The sequence below is a fragment of the Salvelinus sp. IW2-2015 genome, linkage group LG31 (assembly GCF_002910315.2).
Source record: "Salvelinus sp. IW2-2015 linkage group LG31, ASM291031v2, whole genome shotgun sequence".
In the NCBI taxonomy this organism is placed as follows: Eukaryota; Metazoa; Chordata; class Actinopteri; order Salmoniformes; family Salmonidae; genus Salvelinus; species Salvelinus sp. IW2-2015.
This window is the reverse complement of record NC_036870.1, coordinates 19,692,560-19,715,508: the sequence shown is the minus strand read 5'-3', so window position 1 is coordinate 19,715,508 and position 22,949 is coordinate 19,692,560. Positions and strand designations below refer to the sequence as shown.

The 22,949-nt window shown below is 43.9% G+C and overlaps 1 protein-coding gene across 2 annotated transcripts in view; it reads right to left on the bottom strand.

Annotated features, from left to right (window-relative positions):
* The window catches only part of grb10a (growth factor receptor-bound protein 10a), a 52,266-nt gene extending 40,782 nt beyond the window's left edge, over nucleotides 1-11,484 (bottom strand). Inside the window, exons 1-3 of one of the 2 annotated variants that reach the window (XM_023976253.2) lie at nucleotides 11,186-11,484; nucleotides 7,460-7,574; nucleotides 3,471-3,561 (exon numbers count right to left, since the gene is read on the bottom strand). In XM_023976253.2, coding sequence (XP_023832021.1) covers nucleotides 3,471-3,561; nucleotides 7,460-7,510 — 142 coding nt within the window. In that variant the 5' untranslated portion in view covers nucleotides 7,511-7,574; nucleotides 11,186-11,484. Of the gene's footprint in view, nucleotides 1-3,470; nucleotides 3,562-5,823; nucleotides 5,906-7,459; nucleotides 7,575-11,185 lie in introns of those variants that run through there. The other variant, XM_023976254.2, reaches the window with a different exon arrangement.
* Nucleotides 11,485-22,949: the final 11,465 nt, after the last annotated feature.

Genomic DNA, 22,949 nt, shown 5'->3' with positions numbered 1-22,949 from the left:
ATTTGGAATTTTGGATGAAAAGCATGCCCAAATTAAACTGCCAGCTACTCTTCCCCAGAAGACAAGATATGCATATTATTAGTAGATTTGGATAGAAAACACTGAAGATTCTAAAACTGTTTGAATCATGTCTGAGTATAATAGAACTTATTTAGCAGGCGAAACCCAGAGGACAAACCATTCAGATTTTTTTTTTTTGAGGTCACTCTCTTTTCAAGAGTTTTCATTGGGAAACCAGATTTCTAAGGGACCTGTTTGCAGTTCCTACCGCTTCCACTGGATGTCAACAGTCTTGAGAAATTGGTTGAGGTTATTCCTTTGTGTAATGAAGAAGTACGGCCATCTTGAACGAGAGTCACTCGAGGTGTCCTGTTTGTTAGAGGCGCGAGACCAGAAAGCTAGCTATAGTTGGTTTTAATCCTGTATTGAACACAGATCCCGTCTTCAATTTTATCGATTATTAACGTAAAAAAAAATACCTAAAGTTGTATTACAAAAGTAGTTTGACATTTTTTGGCAAAGTTTACAGGTAACCTTTGAGATATTTTGTAGTCACATTTGAGCAAGTTGGAACCGGTGTTTTTCTGGATCAAACGCGCCAAATAAATGGACATTTTGGATATATATCGACGGAATTAATCGAACAAAAGGACCATTTGTGATGTTTATGGGACATATTGGAGTGCCAACAACAGAAGCTCGTCAAAGGTAAGGCATGAATAATATTTTCTGCGTTGTCGCGCCTGCAGGGTTGAAATATGCTTATCTCTCTTTGTTTACAATGGTGCTATCCTCAGATAATAGCATCGTTTGCTTTCGCCGAAAAGCCCATTAGAATTCTGACATGTTGGCTGGATTCACAACCAGTGTAGCTTTAATTTGGTATCTTTCATGTGTGATTTAATGAAAGTTTGATTTTTATAGTAATTTTTATAGTAATTAATTTGAATTTGGCGCTCAGCATTTTCTCAGTGAGACAGTAGCGTCCCGCCTAAACTCAGATTTTTGGATATAAATATGAACTTTACTGAACAAAACATACATGTATTGTGTAACATGAAGTCCTATGAGTGTCATCTGATGAAGATCATCAAAGGTTAGTGATTCATTTTCTCTCTATTTCTGCTTTTTGTTACTCCTCTCTTTGGCTGGAAAAATGGCTGTCTTTTTCTGTGACTTGGCTCATACCTAACATAATCGTTTGGTGTGATTTCGTCGTAAAACCTTTTTGAAAATCGGACACTTTGGATGGATTTACAACAAGTGTATCTTTAAAATGGTGTAAAATACTTGTATGTTTGAGGAATTTAAATTATGGGATTTCTGTTGTTTTGAATTTGGCGCCCTGCAGTTCCACGAGGTGGGACGCTACCGTCCCACATACCCTAGAGAAGTTAACCATGGCAAGGTGACTGGGAATATGGACGAATACAAACAGTCTAGTTATTCCCTCCTTAAGGCAATATGTCAGTAGAGAGACAAAGTGGAGTTGCAATTCAACGGCTCAGACACGAGACGTATGTGGCAGGGTCTACAGACAATCACGGACTACAAAGGAAAAACCAGTCAAGTCGTGGACACTGACATCTTGCTTCCGGACAAGCTAAACACCTTCTTTGCCTGCTTTGAGGATAACACAGTGCCACTGACGAGGTCCGCTACCAAGGACTGTGAGCTCTCCTTCTCCATGACCGACGTGAATAAGATATTTAGGCGTGTTAACCCTCGCAAGGCTGCCGACCAGGCGGCATCTCTAGCCGTGTCCTCAGAGCATGCGCAGACCAGCTGGCTGGTGTGTTTACAGACATATTCAATTTCTCTCTATCCCAGTCTGCTGTCCCCACTTGCTTCAAGATGTCCACCATTGTTCCTGTACCCAAGAAAGCTATGGTAACTGAAGTAAATTACTATCGGCTAGGTCGGAACCCCGCCCTGTGCAATTGGGTCCTGGACTTTCTGACAGGCCATCCCCAGGCGGCGAAGGTAGGAAGCAACACCCCCACTTCGCTGATCCTCAACACAGAGGCACCACAAGGGCGCATGCTCAGTCCCCTCCTGTACTCCCTGTTCACCCATGACTGTGTGGCCACGCACGCCTCCAACTCAATCAAGTTCGTAGACGACAACAGTAGTAGGCCGGATTACCAACAATGATGAGACAGCCTACAAAGAGGAGGTGAGGGCCCTGGGAGTGTAGTGCCAGGAAAATAACCTCTCACTCAATGTCGACAAACCAAAGGAGCTGATGGTGGACTTCAAGAAACAATGGAGGGAGCCCGCCCCTATCCATAGACGAGACCGTAGTGGAGCAGGTGGAAAGCTTCAAGTTCTTCAGCATACACATCACTGATGACCTGAAATGGTCCACCCACACAGACAGTGTGGTGAAGGAGCAACAGCATCTCTTCAACCTCAGGAGGCTGAAGAAATTTGGCCTGGCACCTTAAACCCTCAGACTTTTAGATGCACAATTGAGTGCATCCTGTCGGGCTGTATCACCACCTGGTATGGTAACTGCACCGCCCACAACCACACGGCTCTCCAGAGGGGGATGCGGTCTGCCCATTGCATCATCGAGGGCAAACTACCTGCCCTCCAGGACACCTACAGCACCCGATGTCACAGGAAGGTCAAAAAGACCACCTGAGCCACTGCCTGTTCACCCCGCATTCATCCAGAAGGTGAGGTCAGTACAGGTGCATCAAAGCTGGGACCGAGAGACTCAAAAACAGTTTCTATCTCAAGGCCATCAGACCGTTAAATAGCCATCACTAGGTGGCTTCCACCCCGTTACATAACCCTGAACCTTAAAGGCTGCTGCCTCATATACATAGACTTGAAATCACTGGCCACTTCAATCATGTTTACATATTTTTACTCATCTCATATGTATATACTGTATTCTATTCTACTGTATTTAGTCTATGCCACTCCAACATTGCTCATCCTAATATTTATATATTCCTTAATTCCATTCTTTTATTTTTAGGTTGTGTGTATTGTGTGTTTTGTTGTGAATTGTTAGATATTACTGCACTGTTGGAGCTAGAAACACAAGCATTTCGCTACACCCACAATAACATCTGCTAATCGTGTATGTGACAAATACAATTTTATTTGACTAAATAAAAGGTCAATGTACTTCATGGTCCTTTAGGCCTACATACTTTACAGTGAGCCAATATTTACAACATGACTGTGAGCAATAATAGCCATGGAGACCGGGCATTGACGACACCCCCAGGAAGTAACGGGTCAAACAGGAAGAAGATTTACAGCCTGCCTTCCCACAGCATTCCTAGAAGAGCATTCCTACAGAATTCCAAGGAGTCTGCTGGATATTCTGGAAAAATCAATCCACCAGCGAGTGAGTAAAATGCTGAGCACCAAAAAAAATAACACTATTATAGCCTCTTCATTTGAACAACAGAGGAGAAAGGGGAGGTTAGATGAGATGAGAGGACAATCACCTTGGTGGTCAGAGTTCCGATGGGCAGAGAGTTGAAACGCTTGACCATTCAAATCGTCCGGTCTGTGGGAGGAAGTCCGGTCCACAGTTTCCTGTGTGAATGGAGAAACAGAAAGCACAATAAATCAGGACAAACACTACCGTTCAAAAGTTTGGGGTCACTTACAAATGTCCTTGTTTTTGAAAGAAAAGCACATTTTTTGTCCATTAAAATAACATCAAATTGATCCGAAATACGGTGTAGACATCGTTAATGTTGTAAATGACTATAATAGCTGGAAACGGCAGATTTTTTTATTGAATATCTAAATAGGTGTACAGAGGCCCATTATCAGCAACCATCACTCCTGTGTTCCAATGGCATGTTGTGTTCGCTAATCCAAGTTTATCATTTTAAAAGGCTAATTAATCATTAGAAAAGCCATTTGCAATTATGTTAGCACAGCTGAAAACTGTTGTTCTGATTAAAGAAGCAATAAAACTGGCCATCTTTAGACTAGTTGAGTATGTGGAGTATCAGCATTTGTGGGTTCAATTACAGGCTCAAAATGGCCAGAAACAAAGACATTTCTTCTGAAACTCGTCAGTCTACACTTGTTTTGAGAAATTAAGGCTATTCCATGTGAGAAATTGCCAAGAAACTCAAGATCTCGTACAACGCTGTGTATTACTCCCTTCACAGAACAGCACAAACTGTCTGTAATCAGAATAGAAAAAGTGGGAGGCCCCGATGCACAACTGAGCAAGAGGACAAGTACATTAGAGTGTCTTGTTTGAGAATCAGACGCCTCACAAGTCCTCAACTGGCAGCTTCATTAAATAGTACCCGCAAAACACCAGTCTCAACATCAACAGTGAAAAGGCAACTCCGGGGATGCTGGCCTTCTAGGCAGAGTTGCAAAGAAAAATCCATATCTCAGACTGGCCAATAAAAAAAAAAGGTTAAGATGGGCAAAAGAACACAGACACTGGACAGAGGAACTCTGCCTAGAAGGTCAGCATCCCGGAGTCGCCTCTTCACTGTTGACATTGAGACTGGTGTTTTGCGGGTACGATTTAATGAAGCTGTCCTCTTGCACAGATGTGCACCGGGGCCTCCCACTCCTATTCTGGTAAGAGCCAGTTTGCACTGAACTGTGAAGGGAGTAGTACACAGCGTTGTATGAAATCTTCAGTTTCTTGGCAATTTCTTGCATGGAATAGCCTTCATTTCTCAGAACAAGAATACTGACGAGTTTCAAAAGAAAGGTCTTTGCTGATACTCCACATACTCAACTAGTCTAAAGGAGGCCAGTTTTATTGCTTCTTTAAATCAGAACAACAGTTTACCGCTGTGCTAACATAATTGCAAAACGGTTTTCTAATGATCAATTAGCCTTTTAAAATGATCAACTTGGATTAGCTAACACAACATGCCATTGGAACACAGGAGTGATGGTTGCTGATAATGGGCCTCTGGACGCCTATGTAGATATTATTATTATTTTTATTTTTTTTACAAAAATCAGCCATTTCCAGCTACAATAGTCATTTACAACATTAACAATGTTTACACTGTATTTGATGTTTGTTTGTTTTTTATTTAAAAAAAAGTGCTTTTCTTTCAAAAACAAGGACATTTTTAAGTGACCCCAAACTTTTGAACAGTAGTATACACTACAGGGCAACATGCATATTCCCTTAGCATTGTATCGTTTTTTTTATGCGAATGGAACATAGGTACCCATAGGTCTCTGGTCAAAGTAGTGGCAGGGATTAAGGTGTCATTTGAGAAAGAGAAACCGTTTGGAACACGTCTGTGAGAGTTTTGTCTGCACGGATATGAATCTGTCATCCAGCCAATATATACAAACGCACACAAACGTTTGCATGTGCCAGCACACACAGATGCACAGACTGCTCTTCTCACACACACACACACACACACACACACACACACACACACACACGCACACACACACACACACACACGAAGCAGCCTCAGATAAGGAGCACTGCTGAGGCGAAAAAAAAAAAAAAAGGAAAACACATTTTCAATTTTCCAGGAAAGCGGAGAACACGGAAGTACAGTTTCCAGGAACTGCCCGCTGCCAGAGGTACGGCACACACACGCACAGACTTACATGCACACACACACACACCACTCCCCTCTGAAAACATCCATAAACGCCCAGAGAGATTTACAGCTCCGAGAAGCAGCCAAGGATTTTCCAGGGACAGCTCTGCTGCATACATACGTCTGTGGAAACCAGAACTACACAACACAAACACTCCATAACACACATATAATATGCTAGTCATACACAAACTTGACACACACACCAGAACGGTCCTATAACCACAACCATACTGACCTTTCACACAGACACACAGGTCCATGGCAGCAGTGATACCACATAACTGTGCAGGAAGGTTGTAACTACCACATTCCCATGTCTGTAGGACAGAGTTAAGTATTATATTACCACAATAAAGGGATATTTTAGCAATTTGACATATTTAGGTATTTGTTTCCTTACCTTGCGGAAGGTCTTTTCTGACTGTATTGAACAGGTCGAGGACAAAAGGTGGTGAAAGAGAGCGGTTTGAGAAGCTAGTGTTGTAAAAATGAGCAGGTCTGACCATCTTAGCAAGCATGGTAGAACTCGGGCCTGCACAGTACACACCATATCCACGCATATGGAGACCACTGGGTTTGAACACAGGTTATCAGTGTGCCACAAGACAGAATTAGCCCGCTGAGCTAAAGCCTAGTTTGGAGAGAAAAGTCTTCTAGCATGGTTCTCTGCTACACACTCACACAAAGCGTTTCTCCCTCTAATGTGTCCATGGCTCACATCCAGCTCTCCCACTTGGACACACACACACGCACTCAGCTCTTCCGCTCCGAGAGTCTTGGAACATGGCTCAGATGGACAAAATATACCCAGAGAGTTATGTAAGTACAGTATGTGGAAGAGAGGTTCATCCTCATCTACACACACTCAACCTACTGTCTCAGCCCTGAGAGGCTGCATGGTGTGTGTGTGCTGTCTCTTATACACATCTAGATGTGTATAAGAGACAGGTGTGTGTGTGTGTGTGTGTGTGTGTGTGTGTGTGTGTGTGTGTGTGTGTGTGTGTGTGTGTGTGTGTGTGTGTGTGTGTGTGTGTGTGTGTGTGTGTGACAATACATTATATAATGGATAAGGTTGGCCCATCAACATGATACAGCATGACAGCTTACACACACACACATTCCACGCTTTCAACCCTAATGAACTAAAATGCTGATTGGGGTGGGTGGGAAAGGTGGTGTGTGTCTGATGTTGTGAAGTTGTTTGTTTTGCTGGTCTATTTATAGGCCTTGAGGGCCTCCAGTCTAGTCCTATAGGACACAACGGTTCAGACTCAGACTAAAGCACAAAAGTCTGCTTGACTCACAATAGCCTCATTCACTACAGTAGTAAGGGGGAATGGGGGGATACCTAGTCAATTGTATAACAATGCATTCAACTGAAATGTGTCTTCCGCATTTAACCCAACCCCTCTGAATCAGAGAGGTGCGGAGGGCTGCCATAGTCGACATCCAAATCTTCGGCACCCGGGGAACAGTGGGTTAACTGCCTTGCTCAGGGGCAGAACGACTGATTTTTACCTCGTCAGCTCGGGGATTCGATCCAGTAACCTTTCGGTTACTGGCCCAATGCTCTAACCACTAGGCTACCTAGTACAGTGGAATAATAGTAATGCTACTAGGGTAACTATCCCAAAATGCACAGGTTTTTCAGAAATGCCAGTTGAAGAAACCCTAAATACTACTGCTTCTATAACCACTTCTAAGGGGTCTATGTGTCAGCTGAGCATTGTCACGGTTACGGCAGGCATGCAAACATGTGAGACTCAGCCCTGTCACTATGGTTATAGTCACAGACACAGGTGTTGTGTGTGTGTGTGTGTGTGTGTGTGTGTGTGTGTGTGTGTGTGTGTGTGTGTGTGTATAGTCTTTACCTGGAAGTTAGATTGGAGGAGGAAGTAGTCCGGACACCCAGCTAAGGCCATGTTATCCTTCTGCAGGCTCCGGTTCAGGAGATCACATTTACTTCTCACTCCACTGACCAGATACCTGCACAGAGAGACCAACGGACCATCAAACAAGGAACCCTAACTGTAGAGATAGACAATAACAAAATCACACACACACAGCTCTGATGCTTCTCAAACACAGCAACTCCTCAGACTAAATAAGGGATTATCCCATATCACATGACTACTTAACACTTGCAGAGAGAGAAAGAAAGAAAGAGAGAGAGAAAGAAAAAGAGAGAAGAGTGACAGACTAAGGGCGAGTTTCCCAGACAAAAAGTAAGCCTATAGTCCTGAACTAAAAAGTATGCTCAAAAGAGAATCTCCATTAAAAGTGCTTCGTGGTCTAGTACTCAAGTCTTCTTTCTTATCTAATATTAGCTAGTCTTAAGAGTGTCTAAATTGGTCTACATGCATTGACTAAGCACACTGGTCCCAGATAACTCACTGCCACATTCCTGACCGTACCATGATGAAGCTTATCCTAACCTTGCCTGCTTGGGGACAAATCAATGACTGTATATACAGTATATGAATGGACAAAGCCATCGATCACATGATACATTTATTCCTATGTGAAGACTCAATAGCACATTGGAGACAAATTAGGTTGGTGAGATGGCATTTTATGGAGACGTGCAGTTTGAGCTACTCCAGGAAGTGATGTTGCAGGCTAGCTCAGTGCTGCCCCCTCTCACTGTGTAACTCAAGTTGAAGGCTGACTGTGGTACTGCAGGTTGCCATTAGCAACTAAACTTCTTCTGTGTGTGATTTTAAAATAATTGGTTCAAGGACATACATGCCCTTAGCTAGCTGTATTAGAATAAAATTATTGGTACCATGATAGATTTTTTTCTTTCTTTTTTTTACACAAATATTGATATTTGTTCATTCACTATAAATGGGGATCCTGTTTCCTGCTAACAATGCCCACAAGGCGGTCGGCCTTGAACTTGTGGTTCAATGAGAGGGGGCAGTTCCTCTCCCCTGGGACAAATCCTAACTTCCACTTTAAAAAAAAGAGGCAATCTGCAGTTGCTACATCCATTTTTGGACTTATAAATGAATGATATGTAAGCATTGATTCTCAAAGAATATAACTTATAAATGCCTCCGCTTAGTTCAACTGTCAGACCCCATCAGAACCCAAAATATAAGCGTGTTTTACTCCAATGTTTGTAAACAAAGAAATGTAAACAAACACTATATAGCACTTTAAACATGGTTAAAACTATATTTTTTATATCATGGATGATCAATCAGTCCTTAGCGCTGGTTACACTTCTCCAGCACCATCCCTCAGCTTTTTACAGAAACAGGGGTGGGAAAAGCACTTTGTTATTGTTTCAACTGCTGATGGCCAAGAGCACGCAAAAATTATATTTAAGTGGAAGTTAACATTTTCACCTTGGACATTGCTAGTAGGCAATCTTCGGTGGGCTGCCGCAGCACTGTAACGCTAGGAGAAACACTGACTGGGCTAACTCACTGTAAAGCATGGAACACATAGAGAATCTCACCGGTTCTTATCAGTGGAAGGTCGTTCCTCATCTTGCTAGAACAAAAACAGTACCTGCTGTATGCCGACCCGGTAGCGACGAACCTACCCATTCTATTTGTAGAATCACAATGCTCATCAGTGGCCAACAACTTGACTTTGAGCCAATCAAAGAGCAATATCCCCCACATGGGGCAGCATCCATATATCCACGGATAAGCCAGTCACACTTCATATGCAATGTAGGATATGGGATGGTAGCTAGCCAATTGCACAGACGCAATGCACACAACACTAAATACTTCCTACAAGCTAGGAAACCTCTGTAGCTAGTACTGATATTATAATTCAATCACAATGGATAGTATCCTTGAAACAACTGCCAAGTTAGTGCAGTGTCCTTAACTCGCTAGCTACCTAGCTAGCTACCTAGCTAGCTATGTTGTGCTAGCTAGCAAATACACTAACATCAGCAAGCTAGCTAAACATTTGGCTATGGGCTAGCACTGGCAGTATGTAATTATGGAAAGTGAATTAAATTGTTTATTTGTCACTTTGCTAGGTAGTTATTTAGCTGTGGGCATCTGGCTAGTATCAACAATGGCTTTCTACAAAAAAGCAACATTGGCGCAGATTGCTTATGGTCTAGCTTCCAAGCTATACGCATGGACATGCGTTGCCAAGCAACACTACTGCCACCTTCTGGTTTGGAGTATGTTAACAAGGCTGAGTGGCTGAAGACCTCCAAGGTCGTTGCTGTGTGAACACAAAAGACTGCCGACACTCTGTTCAGAGGTGCTAAGTACTGTCGGCAGAAAAACGTTTGACAATTCTACCGGTATGTCTGAGCTTTAACGCTAGGAGAAACATGACTGGGCCAACTCACTAACTCGAGAAGCTGAAAATAGAAGCCAGCTATTAACAGCTACCCCATTCTCGTGTCTTATCACACTGACCCCTTCATTCATTCAGACACACACAGAGAGACTAACTAGCTTCATGTGAGAGAGAGACTAACTAGCTTCATGTTATTTGGCCTCTAGTTGGACAGGGAATGGGTGTTAATAACATGCCATGTCCATCTAATAACCATGTTGATGTATTGAAACACAACCCACTTGACATTTTCTGACATTTTCTGACATTTGTGTTTCAGAAGGGGGGGGGGGGGGCAAGAGAGAGAGAGAGAAACTGATTAACTGGCCATACAGAGAGGACCAGAGAGCTGACTGGAACAAAGAGCAACTTAATAATGTCAGGGCCCTGTGTGTCTGTGTGTGTGTGTGTGGAGGCTGGTGGGAGGAGCTATAGGAACATGGGCTCATTGTAATGGATGGAATAAATGTAATGGTATCAAACAAACATATGGAAACCACGCTTGACTCTGTTCCATTTATTCCATTCCAACCATTACAATGAGCCTGTCCTCCTATAGCTCCTCCCACAAGCCTCCTCTAGTGTGTGGGTGTGTGGTTTTATTGAGAAGGCCCCCATCCCAAGTAAATTCTGCTTATTCAGCAAAATTCTCTGCACTAACACACCTGATCCTGCAATTCAATATCTAGAGGCACAGCTGATTAGTAGAGAGAGAGAGCACAAGAGAGGAGGGTTGACAGATGACTCAGTGACAGTGCAGCTTAGCCAGTCAGATAGCTGAGACCATAAAAGGTGCAGATTACATTATGTAATGTCTATGTATAATAAGTCATGGTCTTTATGACAGTCAGCCATGCAGACAAACAAAAGTAACTACTTACTGCCATAAACTAACAGAACCTCAGACTCTGGCCTGATGCAACCATGATTTGAGGCCCACTCTACACACTGTATAAAATGTAAAACATATTATTATGATTTAGTCAGTGACTTAGGTAAAGATGCATAGTGTGTTGTTGTTGTTGTTGTAGGCGACTTCTGCTTTACGGAACTGGTAGACTAGTCTGCTCAACAGTATGTGTGAGTTGGTCCTATAGGCCAGGCTGTCAGGGGGCATGTTTACAATGTACACCCCCCCCCCCCCCCCCYCTATCTGAGTGCATGACATATGTAAAGTAAGCATAAACAACATAACGTTTTCCAAGAAAGTAGTCTTTGCGGCACTTCTCCAAACAGAAACATAACGGATCAGATCAGGTAAAGAAAGGACGACTCACCTCGAGACCTGCTGGACTAGCACACAGAAACGCACGGAGCTGAAACACAGGGAGCCAAGAGAGCGGGGCGCGTGACAATCGGTGTCGGTAGGCTATTCCTTTAGATAAAAGCACCAAACAAATGGGAAAATCTCCTGTAGTTATCTCTCACGTTGTCCTATTGAGCTGGGTACACAGTCACACACAACATCCACTCACACACATTTAACACTGCACATCCAACAGCTGACTGCCACAAGTTTAACACACACAAGAAGGAAAACTCTTCCCTGAACCGCCTCCATATGCAGCTGACTCCTCCCCATACAGGGAATCCCTCTCGTTAATAAAGCCACCGTCTTCAATATATGCACCATCAAACCAGACTAACAACATTATTACAACGAATGGAGCAAATGCAATCCAATACTATAAGCATATGCAAAGATCACTTAATTGCTATCATGTCTGTTCCCTGAGATCAACATTACTTTTTTTAAACATGATTTGAAGCTACCCATCCGTTGTTAGCTAAAACTTAAATGACCAAAAACCCAATTGCATGTAGCAATAATTTCCTTCGATTTGAGATATGATACAGTATGTTAAGACAAGCTCATAAGGCATTTATAAGTCATATTCATTTTTTAAAGTTTTTTTTACAAGTTATACTCATTTATAGATTTTTTTTACCCCCTTTTTCGTCATATCGAATTGCCATCTTGTCTCATCACTGCAACTTCCCAACGGGCTCCAGAGAGGCGAAGGTTGAGTCATGCGTCCTCTGAAACCGCTCTTCTTAACACCCGCCCGCTTAACCTGGAAGCCAGCTGGACCTATGTGTTGGAGGAAACACCATTCAACTGACTACCGAAGTCAGCCTGCAGGGGAACCAGCCCGTCACAAGGAGTTGCTATAGCGCAATGAGCCAAGTAAAGCCCCCCGGCCAAACCCTCCCATAACCCGGACGACACTGGGCAAATTGTGCACCGCCCTAAGGGACTCCCGGTCATGGACAATTGTGACACAGCCTGGAATCGAACCCAGGTCTGTAGCGATGCAGTGCCTTAGACCGCTGGGCAATATTGCAGACTGTGCCTTCAAAGGGGCAGAGCAGTCTAAAACGTGATTTTTCTGTGTTTTATATATATTTCCACACTATGAGGTTGGAACAATACTGTGAAATTGGGAAAGTTATGATAATGCACTTTTAGTTTAAGACTTGTTTGAAAAGACAGCCTGAAATGTCAGCTTGTTTGGCTGGGTGGGGTTTTTGGACCACCTGAGAGTATGCCTTCCTCTGCCAATATATAAAAAAAAAATATATATATATATATATATATATAACCTTTATTTAACTAGGCAAGTCAGTTAACAACAAATTCTTATTTACCATGACGGCCTACCAAAAGGCCTCTGTGGGGACGGGGGCTGGGATTAAAAATAAAAAATAAAATAAAAATATAGGACAAAACACAAATCACGACAAGAGAGACACCACAACACTACGTAAAGAAAGACCTAAGACAACAGCATAGCATGGCAGCATCACATGACAACACAGCATAGTAGCAACACAACATGACATCAACATGGAAGCAACACAACATGGCAGCATCACATGACAACACAGCATAGTAGCAACACAACATGGCAGCAGCACAACATGGTAGCACCACAAAACATGGTACAAACATTATTGGGCAAAGGCAACAGAGACAGCAATACATCAGGCGAAGCAGCCACAGCTGTTAGTAAGAGTGTCTATGATTGAGTCTTTGAATGAAGAGATGGAGATTAAACTGTCCAGTTTGAGTGTTTTTTTACAGCTCGTTCCAGTCGCTAGCTGCAGCGAACTGAAAAGAGGAGCAACCCAGGAATGTGTGTGCTTTGGGGACCTTTAACAGAATGTGACTGGCAGAACGGGTGTTGTATGTGGAGGATGAGTGCTGCAGTAGGTATCTCAGATAGGGGGGAGTGAGGCCCAAGAGGTTTTTTATAAATAAGCATCAACCAATGGTTCTTGCGACGGGTATACAGAGATGACCAGTTTACAGAGGAGTATAGAGTGCAGTGATGTGTCCTATAAGGAGCATTGGTGGCAAATCTGATGGCCGAATGGCAAAGAACATCTTGCCGCTTGAGAGCACCCTTACCTGGCAATCTATAAATTATGTCTCTGTAATCTAGCATGTGTAGGATGGTCATCTGAATCAGGGTTAGTTTGGCAGCTGGGGTGAAAGAGGTGAAAGAGGAGCGGTTACGATAGAGGAAACCAAGTCTAGATTTAACCTTAGCCTGCAGCTTTGATATGTGCTGAGAGAAGGACAGTGTACCCTCTAGCCATACTCTCTCAAAAGCTTTGGCCAAGTCAATAAAAATAGCAGAACAACATTGCTTAGAATTAAGGGAAATGGTGACATCATTTAGGACTTTTAAGGTTGCAGTGACACATCCATAATCTGAGCGGAAACCAGATTGCATACCAGAGAGAATACTATAAAAAATCAAGAAAGCCAGTCACTGTATTATTGACAAATTTTCCCAACACTTTTGATAAACAGGGAAAATTGAAATTGGGCTATAACAGTTAGGATCAGCTTGATCTCCCCCTTTAAACAAAGGATGCACCATGGCTGCCTTCCAAGCAATAGGAACCTCCTAAGAGAGGAGAGACAGGTTAAAAAGGTCAGAGATAGGCTTGGCAATGATAGGGGCAGCAACATTAAAGAAGAAGGGGTCAAACCATCTGACCCAGATGTTTTTTGGGGGTTAAGTTTAAGGAGCTCCTTTAGCACATCGGACTTAGTGACCGCCTGCAGGGAGAAACTTTGTAGCGGGGCAGGGGAAAAAGAGGGAGGAGCATCAGGGCTAGTCGCATTAGAAGGGGTGGGAGATGAGGAAATGTTGGACAAAAGCTAGTTTTCAGGTTACACATCCCTCCTATTAGGCTCCTCCAATTAGGCCCCACTCTCAGACCACTCCCAGTCCTAGTAAAATCCTTGCTTGACAAATTGCATTTTTCAAAGTTTTTCTTGTTTATTTTTGACCATTTTAATTGAAAACAATCATAGTAAGGTACTTTATTTTTACTCTGAAATGATTTGATATTTAGATAAAAATGGCTGCATTGAACCTTTATTCTTTGAAGTGGAGGCTTAACCCTCTGAGAACTGTAGTGATCTACTACTTCTGGTTATTGTTTTCTGAAAAGCGAATGTAACCATGCATCATTGTATAAATCACCTGGTAATCTCTGTGGCCTAAATTTGCAAGAGAAAATGGCCTAATCTTGTTTTTGTGTGAAGAGATTCAGTCATTGGTTTAACATGGATTTGGTTGTACTGAGGTACTGTATCAACATAATAAACCCCCGAACACACAGATTTGGGAGTCAGATTGTTAAAAACTTTACGCAATGAACTTTACACATATGCTCCAAATCCGACCTTTTTTTGGCTGGTTGTTAACAGGTCTGTAGTGTGTGTACGTGTGTGTGCATGCATTCCCGTGCATGTGTGTGTGTGCCCGTGTGTGTGCATGTGTATGTGTGTGCTGTGTCTCTTTTTCCTCCTATAGTCAGTCAGTCAGTCAGTCAATCAATCAGTTAGGTCAGAAGTTGATGTGTAGATTATAATACTGAGAACAGAACAGTTATGAGGTCAGAGGTTGATGTGTAGATTATAATACTGAGAACAGAACAGAAGCTTTGATTCACTACAACATTCCTCTCATACAGTAGATCACGTCTGGCTGCTACATCGCACGCACGCACGCACGCACCTGTCTCTTATACACATCTAGATGTGTATAAGAGACAGGCATTGCTGATCATGGATCAGGTTCCCCCTATCTCTAAAGTCTCGTCCACCAGCTGTATACCCCTTTGTCTAGCCTTCTGTATTGTGTGGTAGGATTTAGCCTGAGGACGAGGTTACCCATGTCCGTGGTTGTGTCATAAATGGCACTCTATTTCCTACTTAGTGCACTTCTTTTAACCAGGGCCCATAGGATCAAAAGCAGTGCATTACATAGGGAATAGGGTGCCATTTGGGACCTAGACCATGTAATCTTACTCATTATGTTCTAAAAGGCTAAACTGGCCTGTGTTCCATCTCCCAGAGTCTGGTGTAGAGGCGCTGTAGACCGCTGTAGATGTTTGAGTTGGAACACCAGCCTCCCATCTGGCACAAGGAATACCTACTACTGGAATAGAACACTAAGAAACACAAGAACATCATTCTCCTTTCAACAGAATTATAAAGGATTGCTTTCTCCTTTTTTTCCATTTCTCCCATTTTCCTTTTCCTGAACCTGCAAGTCCTCTCTTTTTCCAGCAACTCCTTAAAATACATTGAGCAATAATCAGTGGAGGAATTAGATATAGCCTCGACTGGACAGACGGAATGAATTGGAATGTGTGAAACACACTGGATGCAGATGGGTTTTCACCAAGAGAAAGGCGATGGAATCTAACAGCTTTGTTAGGATTGAAAACAAGCATATTCATGTCATGTGAAACAAATTATGAATACCAAACTGCCGATACAGAGTGTATAGAAAACTTACAGTAAGTTAGTCTAGATGTAATGAAATGCATTCTATTCTGCTTCAATCGGTCTATCAACTTTCTGCACGGCACGCAACTCAAAGGCAACCGCCCTAGTCAACAGAGCAACAAGTCAATATGTGCACCATCAAGCCAGACTAACATCATTTTTACAATGAATGGAGCAAATGCAATCCATGACTATAAGCACATGCAAAGAGTACTTAATTGCTGTCATGTCTGTTCTCTGAGATCAACATGACTTTTTTACACATGTTTTGGCGCTACCCATTCTTTGTTAACTAAAACTTAAACTTAAAACCAAAACCCAATTACATGTAGCAATATTTCCCTTAGATTTGAGTTATGATACAGTATGTTAAAAGAGTTTGAAACATGACCCGCCAAACCACGCTCCTTAAAATACCCGCCTGCTTAACCCGGAAGCCATCTGCACCAATGTGTCGGAGGAAATATGTTCAACTGACGGCTGAAGTCAGCCTGCAGGTGCCCGGCCTGCCACAAGGAGTCGCTTTAGCACGATGAGCCAAATAAAGCCTCCCTGGCCAAACCCTCCCCTAACACAGACGATGCTGGGCCAATTGTGCATCCCCCTATGGGACTCCCGGTCATGGCCGGTTGTTATACTGAGCAAGTCTAGTCTAGTTTTAAATTGGTTTGAATCCTGCTGTGGCAGGGATGGATAGCATGATACTAGAAGTAAATACTTCCTTCTTCTTCCCTCTTTCTTTCACCCTCCCCCAAACCCCTCCCTCTGTCCATCCTTCCCTCCCTGCCTCCCTCCGTCTCTCCCTCCTTCTCTCCCTCCGTCTATCCCTCCTTCTCTCCCTCCCTACACTTAGCACCTTTTTTTCTATCTAGATCCTAAAACGGTTCTTTGGCTGTCCCCGTAGGAGAACCTTTTGAAAGAACCCTTTTAGGTTCCAAATAGAACCTTTCCACAGAGGGTTCTACATTGAACCCAAAAGAGTTCTACCTAGAACCAAATGGTTCTTCAAAGGGTTCCTTTGGGGACAACCGAAGAACGATTTTGGAGCCCTTTTTTCTAAGAGTGTATAGCTTCCAGAGGATATGCTGTTTTCCTATCCCATCAGTTGATAACCTGTGTCTAGTTTTCTCTGTCTGCATTATGTGCTGTGCTATCAGGACACACACACACACACTCAACATATGGTACGTACAGTACCTTTCCATATCAGACTGTCCACTGAAAGGCTCAGCTTTCCATGAACACGCTGATGTCCATGACAAGAGCATCGCTGCAACCTCTTAACCCCCACTCCTACACCCCCACTGAGGAGCTATGGAACATTCCGTTTAAAACATCAAACATATCCTTTCTCAGAACAACTAGAACAAAACGAATGAGGGAGAGGAGGAGGGAGGGAGAGAGAATAGTAAAAGGGGAATGGGGAACGGGGGGCTGAGCAGTTAGCAGTGGTCCAGACGCTGACACATCTGTTCTGAGCAAGCCAAGAAAGAAAAAAAGAAAGAAAGAGGAGGGAAGTATGACTGTTCTCATTGGAGTGTAGTATGCAAGAGTGAGCCCAGTGCCTGATAGCCTGGTCCACCCTGTGATACACTGCAGTGTGATGGTTTGTTTCCTATAGTAACAACAAGGGCAGGGTAGAGTGACACACACACACACACACACATATATGTAAGCAAGCAAGCACGCACGCTCGCACGCACGCACGCACGCACGCACGCACGCACGCACGCACGCACGCACGCACGCACGCACACAGAAAGAGTTAGCAGGGTTTGAGTGGCAGCTGAAGTTAGGGTTGAATAAACAGTAGTCCTGATAATCCCAGGATTGACAAGGCCACCCTGATTTTCTTATCTCGTAGCCATAGACCGGGACTCTGGCCAAGAGCCAATAGAAACAGGGAAGACAAGCTTGTGGCCCAATCAGTGAAGAGAAAACATCCTGTGAACGATACAGAAAAAGCAGGGGAACCTATCAGGGGCAGGGGTAGGAGGCATATGAGGTAAGGGAGTGTGCTGGAGGTACTGTCTGTCTGTCACAGTCTGTGTGTGCGCGTGTGTGCTTGCGTGAATGTGAATGTGCATTATGTTGTGTATAATTGTATAATTGTGTATAATAACCTGTTCACAGACAACTCTGGCACCACTTGTTATTGAGGTTGTGGATGGCTGGGAGCTCGGGCCCCATGAGGTACTGGGCTGTCCGCACCACCCTTTGTAGCACTTTGCAGTCAAGGGAGGTGCATTTGCCATACCAAGCGGTGATGCAGACAGTCAAGATGCTCTCGGTGGTGCAGCTGTAGAACGTATTGAGGATCCGATGGCCCATGCCAAATCTTTTCAGCCTCCTGAGAGGGAAGAGGTGCTGCTGTGCCCTCTGCACGACTTTGTGGGTGTGTGTGGACCATGTTAAGTCCTTTTATTTCATCTTTATTTAACCAGGTAGGCTAGTTGAGAACAAGTTCTCCTTTACAACTGCAACCTGGCCAAGATAAAGCAAAGCAGTGTGACACAGACAACAACACAGAGTTACACATGGAGTAAACAATAAACAAGCCAATAACACAATAAACAAGTCAATGACACAGTAGGAAAAAAAGACAGTCTATATACAGTGTGTGCAAAAGGCATGAGGAGGTAGGCAATAAATAGGCCATAGGAGCGAATAATTACAATTTAGCAGATTAACACTGGAGTGATAAATGAGCAGATGATGTGCAAGTAGAGATACTGGTGTGCAAAAGAGCAGAAAAGTAAATAAAATAAAAACAGTATGGGGATGAGGTAGGTAGATTGGGTGGGCTATTTACAGATGGACTATGTACAGCTGCAGCGATCGGTTAGCTGCTCAGATAGTTSATGTTTAAAGTTGGTGAGGGAAATAAAAGTCTCCAACTTCAGTGATTTTTGCAATTCGTTCCAGTCACTGGCAGCAGAGAACTGGAAGGAAAGGCGGCCAAATGAGGTGTTGGCTTTGGGGATGATCAGTGAGATATACCTGCTGGAACGTGTGCTACGGGTGGCTGTTGTTATCGTGACCAGTGAACTGAGATAAGGCGGAGCTTTACTTAGAATTGACTTATAGATAACCTGGAGCCAATGGGTCTGGCGACGAATATGTAGCGAGGGCCAGCCGACTAGAGCATACAGGTCGCAGTGGTGGGTGGTATAAGGTGATTTGTTAACGGATGGCACTGTGATAGACTGCATCCAGTTTGCTGAGTAGAGTATTGGAAGCTATTTTGTAGATGACATCGCCGAAGTCGAGGATCGGTAGGATAGTCAGTTTTACTAGGGTAAGTTTGGCGGCGTGAGTTAAGGAGGCTTTGTTGCGAAATAGAAAGCTGATTCTAGATTTGATTTTGGATTGTAAATGTTTAATATGAGTCTGGATGGAGAGTTTACAGTCTAACTAGACACCTAGGTATTTTTAGTTGTCCACATATTCTAGGTCGGAAGCGTCCAGGGTGGTGATGCTAGTCGGGCGGGCGGGTGCGGGCAGCGAACGGTTGAAAAGCATGCATTTGGTTTTACCAGCGTTTAAGAGCAGTTGGAGGCCACGGAAGGAGTGTTGTATGGCATTGAAGCTCGTTTGGAGGTTAGTTAGCACAGTGTCCAAGGAAGGGCCAGAAGTATACAGAATGGTGTCGTCTGCGTAGAGGTGGATCAGGGAATGGCCCGCAGCAAGAGCGACATCATTGATATATACAGAGAAAAGAGTCGGCCCGAGAATTGAACCCTGTGGTACCCCCATAGAGGCTGCCAGAGGTCCGGACAACATGCCCTCCGATTTGACACACTGAACTCTGTCTGCAAAGTAGTTGGTGAACCAGGCGAGGCAGTCATTAGAAAAACCAAGGCTATTGAGTCTGCCGATAAGAATACGGTGATTGACAGTCGAAAGCCTTGGCCAGGTCGATGAAGACGGCTGCACAGTACTGTCTTTTATCGATGGCGGTTATGATATCGTTTAGTAGTGATGTGGACGCCAAGGAACTGCTCTCCCATCTTTTTTCTATAGTCCACGATCAGCTCCTTGGTCTTACTGGCATTAAGGGAGAGGTTGTTGTCCTGGCACCACACTGCTAAGTCTCTGACCTGCTCCCTGTAGGCTGACTCATTGCCGTCGGTGATCAGGCCTACCACTGTCGTGTCTTCAGCCAACTTGATGATGGTGTTGGTGCAGTGGAGTGGGTCTAGAGTGTCTGGGATGATGGTGTTGATGTGTGTCATGACAAGCCTTGCAAAGTACTTCATAATTACAGATGTGAGTGCTACAGGGCGATAGTCATTATTAAGGCAGGTGTAAAGCACTTAAGGCGTAGTGGGTGCGGAGTCAGGCGCAGGAAGCAGAAGGTACAGAACAATGTTTTATTCCGGCACAGAGAAAAAATGTTCACGCCAATACCGGGCGCACATACAAGACCGGCCCAAAACCAGGACCCAACCAGTCCGGAGGAAAAACAAAGGGAAACGCACTACCACAAACATACACAGAGGGAAAATAAGCCTGCACAAAGAGCAAAAGAGCAAAAACCTAAACAAGAAACAGGGGTAACCAATAAGACAAAACCAACAGAAAGGGAAAAGGGATCAGCGGCAGCTAGTAGACCGATGCCGCCCGAACAGGAAGAGGAGCCACCTTTGGTGGGAGTCGTGACAGCAGGTTACCTTGGAGCTTTTGGGAACAGGGACAATGGTGGTCAGCTTTAAACATGTTGGGATTACTGACTGGGACAAGGAGAGATTGAAAATGTCTGTGAAGACACTTGCCAGCTGGTCTGCGCAAGATTTGAGAATGAGGGAGGGCTTGTATGTGTTTCTGTGTGTAGAATAAAATATTTGAGAATGAGGGAGGGCTTTGTATGCGTTTCTGTGTGTAGAATAAAAGATTTGAGAATGAGGAAGGGCTTTGTATGTGTTTCTGTGTGTAGAATAATAGATTTGAGAATGAGGGAGGGATTTGTATGTGTTTCTGTGTGTAGAATAATAGTGGTCTATAGTTTTAGGGCCCCTAGTGGGGCAGGAGACGTGTTGCTAGAAGTGAGGAAGGATGGTTTTAAGTCTCCCAGCGTTAAAAAGTCTCCATCAACTCTCTTGGTAGATAAAAGGGTCTGCAGCTTACCATGAGGTATTCTATATCAGGTAGATAAAAGGGTCTGCAGCTTACCATGAGGTATTCTATATCAGGTAGATAAAAGGGTCTGCAGCTTACCATGAGGTATTCTATATCAGGTAGATAAAAGGGTCTGCAGCTTACCATGAGGTATTCTATATCAGGTGAGCAAAAGCTGGAGATTTCTTTCACACTTGAAGCAGCACACAAGTTGCTATTTATAAAAAAACTAAACTTATCCGAAGGCTTCGTCTGATCCTGCTGCTGCATGGAGAAACCACTGAGTACTACATGCATAGCGTCATCATCCAGACACGTTTCAGTAAGACAAAATATTACAGCTTGTCAAGTCTTTATGATAGGAGACTTTCGAATGAAGCTCATCCATCTTATTCTTGAGTGAGTGGACATTTGCCAAAGGAACGGAGGGGAGCACCTTTTCGGTTTTCTCTTCGCCTCAATTTCAACAGGACTCCACCTCGTCTCACACGTCTATGCCTGCGGCGTTTTGGTATCCCATGGAACAAAGGAATAGGGCCCATATGAACAGTGGAACAGCTGAGTTGGAGTTGAAGTCGTATTTGATGTTGAAATCGAGGTTAGTAACTGTGGATCTGATGTCCAGAAGTGCTTGGCGGTCATAATATATGATAATTGTGTGACCTTTTTGTAAAGAAAAAGTAAAGTTAAACACAATAAAAGTCCCTCTGTCGGCGCCATCTTGTGCTTGAGTCTGTGCATGTGTGTGCGCATGTTTGTGTACGTGCATGCATGCTTGAATGAGATGGAACGGGTGTGTGCACTGTATGTTATTGTCTGTTGATGTATTGAATTGTGTCACAGGGCTTCCATTCCATCAATACCCTGGCTAAGTCCTGCTGATGTTTCTACTACCTCCACCACCTCCTCAGATGGCCTGTTCAAACACTGATTAGCAGCCGAGGTGCGTTACGTAAGGAGTTCATCAACACAGATGAACATTCCACCTCCTGAACGTCACTGACAGGCAGACCGTGTTTTCAGGGGAGAACGGGGTGAGAGGTCACACAGGATTTCCTGGTTGGTAACAGTCGCAACTAGGCCTGGGATGCATCTCAAATGGCACCCTACTCCCTATTTAGTGCACTACTTTTGACCAGAGCCCTATCCTTGGTCAAAAGTAGTGCACTAAATACCGAATAGGATGCCATTTGGGATGCGACCCTGAACACAAACATGTTGATGGAGAGGCAGGAGGGAGACAGGAAGGAAGGAAGATAAAGACAGACAGGACGGCCCTGAATGACGCAGCCATTCCACACCCCCAAAATAAACCACTTTTAGCATCAGTCACCACACCACACTGTAGTGCTTCTCCTAAGTGCTTGGCTTTTTGTGGTGAATCAAGCCCTCTGATTCACAGTGATAACACAAACACACACACATGCCTACACACACACGCACTCTCCACCAACAACCCGCTCACCTCTCCAATCTCTCTATCAAGTGGTGGCTGGCTGGGCACATCACCTCTTACAGTAGAGTGGCAGAGGGGAAATCAGCAACAATAAGCATCTACTACAGGTCTGATTTATCGATACTTCCTGTTTCTCTCTGTTTTTCCCACATTCCCCAGCAAGGACAGGAAGTCATCCTTTCAGGAAGTGGGAGACAGGGAGCTTCCTGTCTTTGTTGGGAGGTGGGGAGTCTGTCAGAGTGGGGAGATAACACCCCAGGACAGAACAGAGGTGACGTTTGTTGTTCTTCTCCCTTTACAGTAACACACTGTGGGACAGCGCAGCCTTTGTCCCCNCACACACACACACACACACACACACACACACACACATACGCAGACACTAGGTAGGCCGTCATTGTAAATAAGAATTTGTTCTTAACTGACTTCCCTAGTTAAATAAAGGTTAAATAAAAATGTTAAATATATATATTTTTAAACATACATGCACACACAAATTCAGTCTTCATGTAGGGTTCGAGCATTATTCTGCAGGGGATATTGCCTGGAGTGACACCGCCACCTGGTGGTCTAATGGCCATGTGAAGGGACTGGGGTGATGAACTGGGCACGTATCCACAAAGCATCTCTGAGTAGGAATGTTGATCTAGGA